This window comes from Herpailurus yagouaroundi, unplaced genomic scaffold (genome assembly GCF_014898765.1).
Source record: "Herpailurus yagouaroundi ecotype Mexico unplaced genomic scaffold, PumYag 188, whole genome shotgun sequence".
In the NCBI taxonomy this organism is placed as follows: domain Eukaryota; kingdom Metazoa; phylum Chordata; class Mammalia; order Carnivora; family Felidae; genus Herpailurus; species Herpailurus yagouaroundi.
In genome coordinates this window covers 7,319,980-7,335,627 of record NW_024412419.1, presented here as the reverse complement: position 1 = coordinate 7,335,627, position 15,648 = coordinate 7,319,980, and the positions used below count along the sequence as shown (strand labels likewise).

General features: G+C 41.4%; 1 protein-coding gene across 3 annotated transcripts in view; it reads right to left on the bottom strand.

Annotated features, from left to right (window-relative positions):
• TAF1B (TATA-box binding protein associated factor, RNA polymerase I subunit B) overlaps positions 1-15,648 on the bottom strand; it is a 68,922-nt gene that overhangs the window by 51,462 nt on the left and 1,812 nt on the right. For all 3 annotated transcript variants that reach the window (XM_040496039.1, XM_040496038.1, XM_040496040.1), the window contains exons 2-6: positions 15,424-15,522; positions 12,329-12,416; positions 8,767-8,864; positions 5,882-5,971; positions 676-829 (exon numbers count right to left, since the gene is read on the bottom strand). In XM_040496039.1, coding sequence (XP_040351973.1) covers positions 676-829; positions 5,882-5,971; positions 8,767-8,864; positions 12,329-12,416; positions 15,424-15,522 — 529 coding nt within the window. The remainder of the gene's footprint in view (positions 1-675; positions 830-5,881; positions 5,972-8,766; positions 8,865-12,328; positions 12,417-15,423; positions 15,523-15,648) is intronic.

Here is a 15,648-nt window from a genome sequence, read left to right as displayed (position 1 = left end):
AATAAACTTAAAAAATTTTAATAAATAAAAATCACATAAAAATTCTCATGTGGAGACAATGTACCTTTTTAAAAAACTGCCCTAAGATTTCATTTAATTTACCTTTCTCCTAGCCATAAAATTTACCAAGTCATTGCTTCTTGCTAGGCCACATTCCTTTTCTTGAAATACGAAAAGATTGGACTAAATTATTTTTTTAAGTTTTATTTTATTTTGAGAGCGAGAGTGAGAGAGTGAGAGAGCGAGAGAGGGGGAGTGAAAGACAGAGAGAGGGAGAGAGAATCCCAAGCAGACTCTGCACTGTCAGCACGGAGCTCGACTGGGGGCTTGAACTCACGAACTGTGAGATCATGACCTGAACTGAAGTGGGATGCTTAACTGACTGAGCCACCCAGGTGCCCCGGACTAAAATTTTTTTTTTTATATTTATTTATTTTTGAGAGAGAGAGTGCAAGCGAGCTAGGGAGGGGCAGAAAGAGGGGGAGACACAGAATCTGAAGCAAGCTGCAGGCTCTGAGCTGTCAACACAGAGCCCTACACGGGGCTTGAACTCACAGACTGTGAGATCATGACCTGAGCTGAAGTTGGAAGCTTAACTGAGCCACCCAGGTGCCCCTGAACTAAATTATTTTTAAGGTACATTAAAATTCTAGGTAGTCTGATTCTCACTTTTACCTGATTGTGATGCTTTGCTGATGGGGAAAGGCTTCTGAGCAAGACCATCAGGCTGAGACTCTGTTCCACTTTCAACAAAAGAAGGGCAGCTGAAGTCACTCAGCAGCTCAGGCTCGCTATCCCAGTCTGAATGACTTTGGTTATCTTCTAATACCTATTTGCAAAATATACATAAAATTATTACACAGGAACTGAAAATGCAGTTAATTTCCACGAGCTTAACCAAGTCCTGCCCATCTGAAACACCATAAGGCAAACTACTCCAGAGAACTGCAACCATCTGCCAGGTTCCGAAGACCAAAAGACCTTACCCTCCACCAGGTGTCCCCTAGCAGCTCCTGGCGATGCTCCCGGAGAAGGGCTGCAGACAAGGCTAAGCAAGGAAACAGGTTGCCAACAGACACATCAGGCTTCCTTCTCCCTGTGACCAACATCTCCCTTGTAGCTCTAGCAGCTACACCAATGGGCACATCGATAATGACCCCATGCACAATGCTGGCTTATCTTCACTGAGCCTACCTGGGAATTTTCGCTTTGGATCTACGATAATGCCATTTCTCCTCCCTGGACTATCTTTTCTTCTCTATCTCTCCAATCCGTTATTTACTCTATCATGCTGTCTCCCAACCAATTCTTCTTCCGAAGAGTTCTTGATTCCCTGAATTGCTGTGGCACTTTACTATTTATAACACTTAACTGACAAGGATATACTATCTTAGACCGTTGTTTAATTTTTCACACATGTATTGTTGAAATGTGGCTGGCTACATAAAGGCCTCATCAGCTGACATTACCTTGGGGAAACTGATCACAGTCAAAAGGCCACATTATCAGTTGTGCAGACCAAGAGACTCAATCTTGGGAAGAAGAGGTAAGACTCATGTTAAGGAAACTCACAAGAGAATAAAGTAAAATCAATCAATCAATCAATCAGGGATGAGATGCTTGTGTCCTCTGTTATGCATTTCCTCTCTCTACAGGTAAGCATGAGACAAGGTACACAATAAAACTGGCAGATAAGCACGGACTCACTGAGAAAACCAAAGCAATCAGAAGATAATGTCCACAATCGTATGCAGGCGACCATCTGCCAGGAACTTGACTCTCTGTCTGATTCTTCTGGCAAACTATCCAAGCTCCCATCTAAAAAGCCAGCTTCTCCCTCTGGGCACCCAATTCCACCCCGTCTACTCAAAGATTATCCCTCACTTCTACTGTCTCTCTCTCCATTGAAAATTTCTTCTCTCCTGTATCATTCCTATCAGTACACAAATATGCTATCATTTATCCCACTTAAAAAAAAAACACACACACCAAAAAAACACCTTTCCTGGATTCCATCTACAACATAAATTCTTTATACTTTGCAGCTAAATGCCTTGGAAGAGTTATCCAGACTCACTGTCTCCAATTTCTCTCTTCCAAGTCTATCTTATACCCATTCTTGTCATTTTTAAACATCTTTTTTTTTGAGGGAGGGAGGGGCAGAGGGAAGAAGGAGAGTGGAGCCTGATGTGGGGCTCGATCCACGACCATGAGATCATGACCTGACCAAAACCAAGCGTCCGCCACTTAACTTACTGAGCCACCCAGGCACCCCTTAAGATTTTATTTTTGAGTAATCTCTCCACCCAACGTGGTGCTTGAACTCACAACCCCAAGACCAAGAGCTGCATACTCCACAGACTGAGCCAGCCAGGAACCCCTTTTATACGTCATTCTAATCAAACTTGTGGTCCCGCTACTCTACTCATCAATTTTTAGCCCTCTTCCTTCCTGGCCAGGCAGCAGTATTTCTCACAGTTGATCACTCCCCTCTTCTTGAAACTCTTTGTTCTTTCGTTTCCAGAATGCCCCCTCACTCTCCAACCTTCCTCCTAATTTACCAGTTCGTCCTCAGACTTCTTTGTTGATGTTGCTTTTATCCCAAACATCTTAACCCTAGAGAGGGCCAGAACTCAGTCCTTGGTTCCTTTCTCTGTCTTTACTCCTCGATGATATCATCTGGTCTTGTGGTTTTAAATACTACCTACTATACTGTTTTTGATTCCAAAATGCTCTTCCTTTCCCCATGTTTTAATATCCCTGGCATCAGGGTGTTTCTTACAACCAATGGCATGTCACAGTTTGATTTACAGAATTATTTTCTTTCTCGGGGATATGTAAAATAATGGTGCATCTTCCAAATAATGGCATTTTAGATTTGATGATTGTAATACATATGGAGAACGTCCAGGGGAACCTGGGTGGCTCAGTCGTTTGAGCGTCCGGCTTCGGCTCAGGTCACGATCTTGCAGTTTGTGAGTTTGAGCCCCGCGTCAGGCTCTGTGCTGACAGCTCGGAGCCTGGAGCCATCTTCAGATTCTGTGTTCCCCTCTCTCTCCACCCCACTCCTGCTTGTGCTGTGTCTCTGTCTTTCAAAAATGAATAAACATTAAAAAAAAAAAGAGAGAGAGAGAGAGAACGTCCAAATTTATATCTCCAGCCTAGACCTCTCTTCTCAATTGAAGGCTTATAAATCTAACAGTACCTGCAGTTTCCTCTTGGACGTCTAATAGGTGTCGCAAACGTCACGTGTCCCCCACTGAACTACTGATTTTCCTGTTCCACCTGTAATTTCAGTTGGCGGCAACTCCTTCTTCCAACTGCTTGAGCTCCAAACTTAAGTCACCCGTGATGACTCTTCTCTTTCTCTCACACCCCACCTCCAATCCGTCAGGAAATTCGGGCGACTCTATTCCAGAGTTTATCTAGGATCTTACCACTTATCATTTCCATTGCTACAACCTGATCCCAGCCACCATCAGGTCTTAATCTGGAAGAGGGCTTTTCAAACCTTCGTGTGTGTAAGAAGCACCTAGGAACCGTGTTGAAACGTAGACTCTGACTCAGCAGGTCTGAGTCAGTCCTGAAATTCTGCATTTCTTCCCCTAGATATCCTCGTGGCTCACTCTCACCTACGATTCCTCATCAGGGAGGCGTGGCCTTCCCCGATCACTCCATCTCGAATAGCACCCTTTCCTGCCACCGCCTTTGCTATTTCCCTTACCCTGATTTATGCAATTGCTTGTTTGCTTTTTCTGGAAGTTTTAAGTCGCTTATCTTGCCCAAGATCACACAAGTCACAAGTAGTGAAGCCAGGATTCAGATGCACTCCTCTTACTATTCTTGGCACAGTCACATTCAAAGCATGAAGCAATTACTGAATATTTGAGGAGACTAAGCTTCTAACTTAAAAGTACTTGGTCCTTTTTCCTTTCAAAATCGAGTATATTCAAAATAGGTATACTCTTCAGTAAAAATTATACACCAACTTGCATATCAGGTTAAAATTCTGCATACGCTTATTTACTCACCAAGAAGATTTTACTGTGATGAGAATATTACTTTAGACTTTAGACAGGTGTTTAGTCAAGTTAACAAAAGTTTTTACAATATCTATTTTTTTATGTTTGTTTATTTTTGAGAGGGAGAGAGCACAAGTGGGGCAGGGGCAGAGACAGAGGGAGACAGAAACCAAAGCAGGTTCTGTGCTATCAGCGCAAAGCCTGACGTGGGGTTTGAACCCACAAACCGTGAGATCATGACCTGAGCCGAGATCAAGAGTTGGGTGCCACGCAGGCACCCTAAACCTTTTTAAATACCTTAAGTTAAAGCAAACCATAAGAGAGTCTTAAGGACTGAGAACCAACTAAGGTAGATGGGGGGTGGGGGGGAGGGGAAAGTGGGTGATGGGCAGGGAGGAGGGCACTTGTTGGGAGGAGCACTGGGTGTCATATGGAAACCAATTTGACAATAAATTATATTTTAAAAAAATCAAAAATAAATAAATATCTTAAGTTCCCCTAAACATATTAAAATGTCAGAGAGAATTCCAGGTTCTGATTCAAATTTTCTATGTAGTAGGTAAAACCCCAGTGTACAAATATAACCAACAAATACTTTATTTTTTTTTTTTATTTTTTTTATTTAAAAAAAATTTTTTTTTTCAACGTTTATTTATTTTTGGGACAGAGAGAGACAGAGCATGAACGGGGGAGGGGCAGAGAGAGAGGGAGACACAGAATCGGAAACAGGCTCCAGGCTCCGAGCTATCAGCCCAGAGCCTGACGCGGGGCTCGAACTCCCGGACCGCGAGATCGTGACCTGGCTGAAGTCGGACGCTTAACCAACTGTGCCACCCAGGCGCCCCAACCAACAAATACTTTAGCTGTGTAATTCTAAAGATCAGGTTCTTAATAGTCTGGATGGTTCTTTCTTTTCTCTTTCAAAGTGTCACCGTAGAACCACATAGTATCTTTTGCTTTTCTTGAGAAGTATCTGCCTCCTGAATGAAGAAAAGATAATGTTTCATAACTCTATCATTAAAAAGTATTGTCCGGGGGCACCTGAGTGGCTCAGTTAGTTAAGCATCTGACTCTTGATCTCAGCTCAGGTCATGATCTGACGGTTCATGAGTTCGAGCCCCACATCAGGCTCTGCTCTGACAGTGCGGAACATGTTTGGGATTCCCTCTCTTCCTCTCTCTCTGCCCCTCCCCTGCTCGTGCCCACTCCCCTCTCTCTCTCTCTCTCTCTCTCAAAAATAAATGACCATTAAAAAAAAAAGTATTGTCTGTTCATGTCTCCTAAGGCAAGGGAAATAAAAGCAAAAATGAACTATTAGGACCTCATCAAGATAAAAAGCTTCTGCACAGCAAAGGAAATAATCAACAAAACTATAAGGAACTTACAGAATGGGAGAAGATATTTGCAGGTGACATATCAGATAAAGGGTTAGTATCCAAAATCTATAAAGAACTTACCAAACTCAACACCCAAAAAACAAATAATCCCGTGAAGAAATGGGCAGAAGACATGAATAGACATTTTTCCAAAGAAGACATCCAGATGGCAAACAGACACATGAAAAGATGCCCAACATCGCTCATCATTAGGGAAATACAAATCAAATTTCTTAAAAGAAATTGCTTAAACTTCTACTTAGAACTTAACTACAAATTTCTTTGTTTCAACTAGTCAGATAAGAAATCCAAATTAATTCCAATGTCTAGATCAGTGACCTTGTCCTTCTGGACTATAACAGAAACATCTTCACTGACGATTCTCTGACAAACATCACAAATCCAGATGAGGCTGAACCTGTTTTCATCTCTACCTCATACTAGAAATGACTTTTAATCCTGCGTTTCAGACTTGTGACTTACCGTAACTTTTCTTCTACAAACTGGGTTTTTACAATAGGCCTGCTTGCTCTTCTGAAGGTAGCGCTTCCAAAAATTATGTAAAACTTCATTCTAAGGTAGAAGGGAAGTGAGTGGTAATTCAGGTAACGCCAAACACACCGGTACATCTCTACCACATGTACTTCACATACCGCCCTCCATTCAAACATGTTCTTACCTTCCTTACCTACTTTCTTGAAAAAGAATGATCATCACAAAATCTGTGTATCAGTATATGGCAGGTATACGGCAAACACTGAATAAATTCTTCATTACCTTTGATCTTAGAGAAAGAAGAGACTAATTCTGTAAAGGTCACCTAGTTGACCCCTTCCTTTTGCAGGTTAAGTAAATTAAGAATCAGAGAGGGACACCTGGGAGGCCCAAGTTGGTTAAGCATCCGACTTCGGCTCAGGTCATGATCGCACAGTTTGTGGGTTCGAGCCCCGCGTCGGGCTCTGTGCTGACAGCTCGGAGCCTGGAGCCTGCTTCCAATTCTGTGTCTCCCTCTCTCTCTGCCCCTCCCTGCTCGCACTCGGACTCTCTCTCAAAAATAAATAAACATCAAAAAAATTATAAAAGAAAAAAAGAATGAGAGAAAGCAAGCAACTTCTACATGACTACACTTCTGGTTAGAAGCAGAGCTGCTATCGAGTCCAGGCAGAAGTAAAATAAAACAGGACAAACAAAACAAAACAACTTCTCTATTATTCAGCACCTACTAGGCATGAGGCATCCGTTAGCTCTGATACAACACTGCAAGACAGCCATTATCTCCATTTTACCGCTACAGAAACTGAGTAAATTGGCCAAAATGACCCAACCACTGAGTGGAAAAACCATGAATAGGATTTGGAGTCAGTTTTGATTCCAGAGCCTGTGTTCTTAGAGTAATGCCGTTCCTATGCCATTTAAATGGTCAGGTCTAACGGGTTATGCTCATTGGCTAATTTCAGACAAACTGTTTTCAGGATTAACCCCAGTGAAGTGGGTAGAAAACTATATAGGAGTAAACCCTACTGTATCTATTTGGTATAACTATATGGAACTATAAATTGAAAGCATTTATACAGAGGATGGCTTGAAAGAAACCAGATTCCCAAACCCCCAGACTACCAGCAATCTTCCCTAATTTAATGACCACCATGGATGCCATCTGGTCTCTCGTGTTTTTGGATTTTTAATTCCTATAATACTTTTCAGGGTAGGCCCAGGGTCCTTTTCGGCTATAAACTGACCTAGAGGGCATTCTTTTTGGCTTGCCTCAAACACTGGTTTGAACAGCAAAGGCTCCTCTACAAATCTTTCCTTGGTGACTTCAGTCCACATTGATCTTTCTCCCTTCTCTTTTTGCCCTTAATGTCATTTATGAGCACAGCATTCTATCGTTTCATTTTTTTTATGAACTATATATGTTTTTAAAGTTTATTTATTTTGAGAGAGAAAGAGAGTGCAAGCAGGGGAAGGGCAGAGACAGAGGGAGAGAGGGAATCCTAAGCAGGCTCAGAGCCCAAGGTGGGGCTTGATCTCACAAACCAAACCGTGAGATCATGACCCAAGCTGAAATCAAGCGAGTCGGATGCTCAATCGACTGAGCCACCCAGGCGTCCCTCCACCATTTCACGTTTACTCATGCCACATGTGTGAAACGCTCTCTCCAACTAGGCTGCATCTCTTAGTACCTGGTTTCCAATAACGGGCACGAAGCAAGTGTATAATAACTGCTTGTTGCTAAATAACTGGCTTTTAAAAGAATTCCTGAAATGGCTTCAACCAGATGAAGAAACGTGAAATTCACGTAACAGTAGGGATTGTGGTACTCTGGAGGAACAGCAGGTCCAAGTGTGGTCCCCGGACCATCAGTGTCACCTGGGAACTTGTAAGAAATGCAAATTCTGGGGGCACCTCGTGGGGTTCTGCACTTGGGATTCTCTCTCTCCCCCTCTCTGCCCTTCCCCCACTCGTGTGCACTCATTCTCTCTCTCTCTCTCAAAATAAATAAATAAACATTAAAAAGAAAAAAGAAAAGAAAAGAAAAGAAATGCAGATTTTGGGCCTTACTCCAGACCTACTGAATTGGAAACGCTAGAATGAGGTTCGGCAATCTGTGTTTTAATCAGCCTTCCAGGTGATTCTGGTACGCATTCAAGTTTGAGAAGCACTGTTTTAATGTATCACTCCCCAAAGTGCATTCTGAAACTCAAGTCCTGATAGATACACACACTAGAGGATTTTCTCAAATTGTGAATGCCACAGACTACTTCCCCTTGGAAATTAAACAATCACGTTAACACAGAGAAGGCACCAAAAAGTCTGCAAGGTTATTTGTTTTACTTTATTTAACCCAATGTTTCCTAAATGCTGAAACTAAATATATTTATATTTACATATATTAATATTTAATATTGAAGACTAAAACCTTTCCTTTTAAGTTTATTTATTTGAGAGAGACACAGACAGTGCAAGTGGGGGAGGGGCAGAGAGAGAGGGACAGAGAGAATCCCAAGCAAGCTCCGCACTGTCAGTGCAGAGCCCGACGTGGAGCTTGAACTCACAAAACCACGAGATCATGACCTGAGCCAAAACCAAGAGTCAGACGCTCGACTGACTGAGCCACCCAGGTGCCTCTGAAGACTAAAACCCTTTTTATTTTCTTTTGGATGCATTGCTTATTTATATTCTGTAGAGCACACTTTGGAAATTATTGGCCTAATAAAAAGATTAAAGAAAAAACATCAGGAAAAATGCTTCTTTCAGTAGCCCTAGTGTCATTACTGATAGCCCTACTTTTCTCCTTAGTTTCCCTCCAAATCCTACTGGTATTCAAACGAAGCATCAAGCTAGCCTCTAGACGCAAATGGACTCACCTTTAGTTCTGGGCCCACTCCAAGGCTCTTTAAGGCTTCCGCTTGTTGATAAAGTATGTGCTGAAAACCTTCACACACATACCAATCCCAGCCTCTCTCTAAACAACAAATAACATGCTTCAGACATGTGCACTCCTATTTACTACAGGCTACCACATAATTACAACTAGGTTTTACACATTACAGCTGGAATTTTTTTGTATACCTGAGTAGGAATACTCTCTCTTGTTTCCAATCTGGCAAATACGTACTAAATGCTAAAGCTAAACCCCGTTTTTATCATTCATCAGATTTTAAATATTTTAAGTTATCTACAATTTTTCTGAAATACTCATGGAAAAGGCAGAGAAATGAGTAGTCAACATATTAAAAAATGAAATACGCTTTATTATTTTTTTTTTTTAATTTTTTTTTTTTCAACATCTATCTATTTTTGGGACAGAGAGAGACAGAGCATGAACGGGGGAGGGGCAGAGAGAGAGGGAGACACAGAATCGGAAACAGGCTCCAGGCTCTGAGCCATCAGCCCAGAGCCCGACGCGGGGCTCGAACTCCCGGACCGCGAGATCGTGACCTGGCTGAAGTCGGACGCTTAACCGACTGCGCCACCCAGGCGCCCCGAAATACGCTTTAAAAGTATATACTGAACCCCAAAATGTACTGTACTGGACAATACCCGGCAGAATCCGAAAGGAAAGAATGTTCGACATTCAGCCTTGGCTTCTCCAGGTCTCTGTCCCGGTCACAAAGAAAGGGAACGGTGAGTATTTGGAGAATGAATGAACAAAAGCCAAGATGCGAAGGTCTAGGAGTGCAGAGAGTGCACTAAGAACATTCTGAGAAAATAAAGTGCTCGATGGCATTCTGCTTTTCTGGAGACAGTTATAGGTTGCAGGGAGAAAATGGAAGCAAGGAAACAAATACTTCCTGAACCCTGCCTTGGCACCAGGTATGTGCTGAATATTTGAAATATATTATTTTCTTTAATGCTCAAAACAACCCTAGGAGATTGTGAAGAAATCTGCCTCCACAGCAGACAGAGCTACGTGTTTAAATAGAACTACCAGTTAAAGAAAATATTAAAATCGGTTAAGACCCTAATGTTTTACTCCTCTCTGCTGGACAAATATCCCAACTCTATGGAAAACATGTTATCGGCACCTTTTACACATAGTTTATGAAGTCTCTTACTAGGACTCCAGGCTCCCCTCTCCCCGCAGAATGTCACAGGACTCCTACTCCCCACCCTGTTGACTAACCCAATTTCTGGAAAGGATCTTGGGTTGCATATGAGTGAGAGAGAAAGCCTCTAATTTTGATGCATTCTGAAACTTAGGGAGTTTAAGCTCTTAAAGCCGAACACGTGCACATTCTTCTTGCAGAACACCATTCTTACAGAATGGTAAAGTCGTATTTAAATTCTGAGTTCCTATTTTATAGAACAAATGGTATTACCATTCTCATTTTACTGATGAAGAAACTATGTTGGGTCAAAGAAGCCGAATATAAGACACTTGACACCTAATTTGAAGCATTTAAATCTCCTTCAGCAATTTAAGTTTAAACTATACATATTTTTTTTTTAAGTAGGCTTCATGCCCAGCATAGAGCTCAGTGTGGGGCTTGAACTCACAACCCTGAGATCAAGACCTGAGCTGAGATCCAGAGTCGGACCCTTAACTGACAGAGCCATCCAGGCACCCCTAAACTATACATTTTATCTACTTAAGTAAAATACAGATTAATCAAGTTTTATTGTAATAAAATTTAATTAAAATTAATGAGCTTTTAGCCTAATAAAAACAGTCACTATTAAAGGTAAAACAGAAACATGAGTTAGCATTTAGGCATTCTCTCTGTTATTCATCTAAGAATATCAATGTATTTCATATAGACGTTTCACGAATATTTATATATCTACATTTCATGCGTGTGTGTCCTTAAAGCTACCTTACAACAGTGTACAAGAATCCACTGTTACCATTAGCCTGGTTTCAAATTGGAGAATCTGGCCCTGGGTAGTCACAGAAATAAAAAGCATCAGACTTAGGGTGCTCATTTTGTCAAGTGTCTGACTGTTGACTTCAGCTCAGGTCATGATCTCACAGTTGGGGGGATTCAGCCGCCTGTCGGGCTCTGTGCTGACAGTGTGGAGCCTGCTTGGGATTCTCTCTCTCCCTCTCTCTGCCCCTCCCCTGCTCGCAAGCACACACACTCGCTCTCTCTCACTCTCTGTCTCAAAATAAATAAATAAATTCAAAAAAATTAAAGCATCAGACTTTACCTCAGATTCTTCTCAGTAATGGTTAATTATATACACTCACTAGATTAATGAAATAGGTCACCTTTCAATGCTGAGACTATTTTAAGGAAAATGATGTTCCTATTTTAGAAGGGTGTGTTCAAAATTCAGTGTGAGAAATGGATTTCTAAAAGATGAATATTATGTTTAACTCACCTATCCTGACAATTTCATAGTTGAGTCATTTCAGAAAATAAGCATTTTTCTTTAAAAGCACAGAAAATCATATTCACAATACATGACATAACACAGAGAAACATATGCCAACAGATAAGAAGAAATATACTCCATTATCCTTTTTTGCACAATAGTTGCTCCACTGGTTACCCCTGTCAGAATGGCTAACATTAACAACATCTGTTGTTACAGATGTTGGCGAGGATGCGGAGAGAGAGGATCTCTTTTGCACTGTTGGTGGCAATGCAAGCTGGTGCAGCCGCTCTGGAAAACAGGATGGAGGTTCCTCAAAAAACTAAAAATAGAACTGCCTTACGACCCAGCAATCGCACTACTAGGCATTTATCCAAGGGATACGGGTGTGCTGTTTCGAAGGGACACATGCACCCCCATGTTTATAGCAGCACTATCCACAATAGCCAAAGTATGGAAAGAGCCCAAATGTCCATCGATGGATGAATGGATAAAGAAGATGTGGTCTATATATACAACGGAGTATGACTCGGCAATCAAAGAGGATGAAATCTTGCCATTTGCAACTACGTGGATGGAACTGGAGGGTATTATGCTGAGTGAAATTAGTCAGTCAGAGAAACACAAACATCATATGACCTCACTCATATGAGGACTTTAAGAGACAAAACAGAGGAACATAAGGGAAGGGAAACAAAAAGAATATAAAAACAGGGAGGGGGATAAAACGGAAGAGACTCATAAATCTGGAGGACAAACTGAGGGTTACTGGAGGGGTTGTGGGAGGGGAGATGGGCTAAATGGGTCAGAGGCATTAAGGAACCTACTCCTGAAATCATTGCTTCACTATATGCTAACTAACTTGGATGTAAATTTTAAAAAATAAAAAATAAAGTTAAAAAAATAGCTGCTCCACTGGAAAACCAACTCACAACAATAAGCAGGATAAAAACAGGATATGCTTTTAAGACATTTACTTCCAATTTTACCATCAACAATTACCCACTTTAATTCCACTTTGGATGAGCCATTTACAACTCTGGCAACTTGTCTAAAATCCATTTAAAATTCCATCCCACATCTCCAAGCACATATGAAGAAAGGGCTTACCAAGTTTTCTTTTTCTTTTAAGTCCCCGGTTGATGGCTTGTATTTTCGTATTAGGAATAGCCCCAGTGTTTATGACTTCCTTTGATCTCTGCAGGAAACAGACAGACCATGAAAAAGATGGTTTTACATCTCCCTAAATGTATTTCCAAGCATCTCTGGGAAGCATAATGAACCAAACTGGGAGTGCCAAGACCAAGGACAGTAACATTTCGGGAAAATTGTATCAACTGTAAGATTTTGGTTAACCTTTATGTTGCTTTTTCATTCCAGATTTTTTCACTACTTAAAACAGTACCCGGAACACAATAAACGCTAAATAAAAGTCTGTCAAATTAAACTTTTATTTTAAATCACTTTCTAATTTTTTCAAATGAAACCTAAAGTCAAACTTCCTTTTCTCCTCCATCCAAACACGCTCTGGAATGAAGAGGGCTGTATTTGTTGTAACCAGCAATGCCTACACTGCATACAGATTTGTTTCATCCTGCTTTTCTACGTATTTGAATAATACAGCTTTCATTTCTGAAACTATAAAAGTACTACTTTTTATTTTTACTCAAACCTACAGAATTTTACCGTGATAAATAGTGAGTAGCATAAATGGTGAGTGTAACTCATCCCATAGTCTTCAACTCCAAGTGCTCTCAAGGGCTGGTACCTAAGATTCTACCTTTCTCACAACCAAAACATAAAAGCATTAAGTCTTAATGATGGGAGAAAGGTGAAGATTTTTAACCAAAAGGCAACATTTATATATGTCTCTAAACTTAGAGATTGGAATGAAGTTTATCGGCAGCCTTCACTAAGAGTAAAAGAAACACCTTTAACGATAGGATTTGGGGAATGTATTTCCTGTAGCCAGAGAAACCACATTCAAAGCAATATTAGTGGACTGGGTTGGCCACACTGAAAACAAAGATCCATCAGAATACATACCAAAGCAGTTACCCTACAAAGACAAGTACAACTTATAAGAAGGAGGCAGGGAGGAGCGCCTGGGTCGCTCAGTCTGTTAAGGGCAAGCGTCTGACTTAAGCTCAGGTTATGATCTCACGGGTTCCTGCGTATGAGCCGAGCCCTGCATTGGGCTCCGTGCTGACAGCTCCGAGCCTGGAGCCCGCTTCGGATTCTGTGTCTCCCTCTCTCTCTGCCCCTCCCCCGCTCATGCTCTGTCTCTCTCTCAAATAAACATTAAAAAAAAAAAAAAAAGAATGCTACATTCTTGACAAGTTACTCTACACAGGTTGTCTTTCAAATGTGGAACTAGATGGTGTAGTGGTATTAGGATCTTTCAAGTTAAAGTAACTACAGTAGGTTTTATCAGACAGAATCAAATAGGAACATTATTAAAGACAGAAATAAAAGACACAATTAGTTAATGGAGTTTAATTTCTACGAAAATAGCACGCTGACTTCATCTGCCAATGACGAACTGTCCAATTAGACGCAATCTTCTTTCGCTGTGTTGACATTTGCACGGCCACTGCAGAAACAACGGTGAGTAAAACTGCTAGTGCCTTCCATGCACCCGAGCAAAGAGTATCACACTGCATCTGTTTAAAGTGAATGAGTTGACGTGTGTACATCCGTATATGCATGTGTAACTATGTATGTAACATAGAGATACACGTATAAACATCTTCACAAAACCATCGCCACCACCAAGATAGTAACACATATCCACCCCCTCCCCAAATTTCACTGAGCTGGCATTTTTTTAGCTGTTCCCTGTGACTTAAATGGGAAGCAGGCATAAGAACTTCAGCTGCATACTGGAAAACAATGACTGCTTCAAGAAAAGCTCTTGCGGGGGCGCCTGGGTGGCTCAGTCGGTTAAGCGTCCGACTCTTGGTTTCAGCTCAGGTCATGAGCTCACGGTCTGTGGGTACGAGCCCTGCATCGGGCTCTGCGCGGACAGTGAGGAGCCTACTTGGGATTCTCTCTCTTCCTCTCTCTCTGCTCCTCCCGTGCTTGCTCTCTCTCTCTCTCTCAAAATAAAAACATAAACTTAAAAAAAAGGAAAAGGAAAAAGAAAAGCTCTTGGGTGAGCTACAAGGTAAATTAGCCACTTTCCTCAAGGGAAAAAGTTTTTTTTAGTTGCTTTACATATTTTGCCCAAGTTTTTAGCTGTTTAAGGTAGGAAGATAAATCCAGTCCCTGTTACTCCATCTTGGCCCAAAGCAGAAGTCTACACAGTTACTTTTCTCGGTTTTAAATCTGCCTTTCTTAAGTCTATGGTGAAGGTAACATTTGCTCCTCCCCAGCTCTGTGGACTTGGAGCATATCCTCTTCCAGAGAGGAGTCCTGGCATATTTGGCCTGTCCAGGAGCAGACTGCCCACACCTTTGATCATTTTGGCTACAGTGGCCCGAATGTGTGGTAACTAGAACAGGACGTTGCACTCACAGTGTGAAGAGGCCTCACTGACCAACATTACACAGGACAGTATGACAGTCTCTAGGGTAAGAGGCAGGTGCGATGGGGTAAAAGGAACACTGTAGTCAGAAGACTCACGTTCACGTCCGGGCTCAACACTTTAGACTTGTGCGACTTGGGCACACTCACTCAGCTCGTGAGCCCCACTTGCCCCATCAGGGACCAAATAGTATATCTCACAGGTGAAAATGAATATTAGGAGAAAATGAAATAGTGGATAAGAAAACACATTGCAAATCTGTAAGGGATTAAACAGAGGTAAAATGAGAATGAAGCATATTCAATATTCCCAACGGTCCTCAATCTAACATTCCATCTTCCAAACCTCAAAGCTAGAACACATTAAACACTCTTACAGAAGTATTAAGAAGAAATGCATCACCTTCTAAGTACAATTTTAATTATTTTCCCTTACACAACACAGTCTGAGTCATGACATCACTTGTAAATGCGGCCCAACATCATTTCAAAAACCCATCCTAAATGTGATTAACACGTTCCTTAACTCACGTAGAAGCAGTGAAGATTAACATCCTTGGAATCTGCCCACGGCAGGAGTGACAAAAATCTATCAATTACTTGGGCACTATGCCACATAACAGGCTAAAACTGCAATTTTCAAAACATTGGCAAATGCATAAATGATGTCTGTTACTTACTTCTGTAACGTTGTGGCAAGAAGTGCAGTAATATTTGCCTTCATCAGTAAGACCCCAAGAGACAGCAGCACACTGAGTGCATCTTTCTTTGAATTCTTTCTATAGGAGCAGATAGAAAAGGGGTTACTATCAAATCATATTCACCACATTGCATTTCTACAAAGAAGGTTCCCTGGATTTTACCCTAATAATTAAAAAAAATCATAGGGGCGCCTGGGTGGCGCA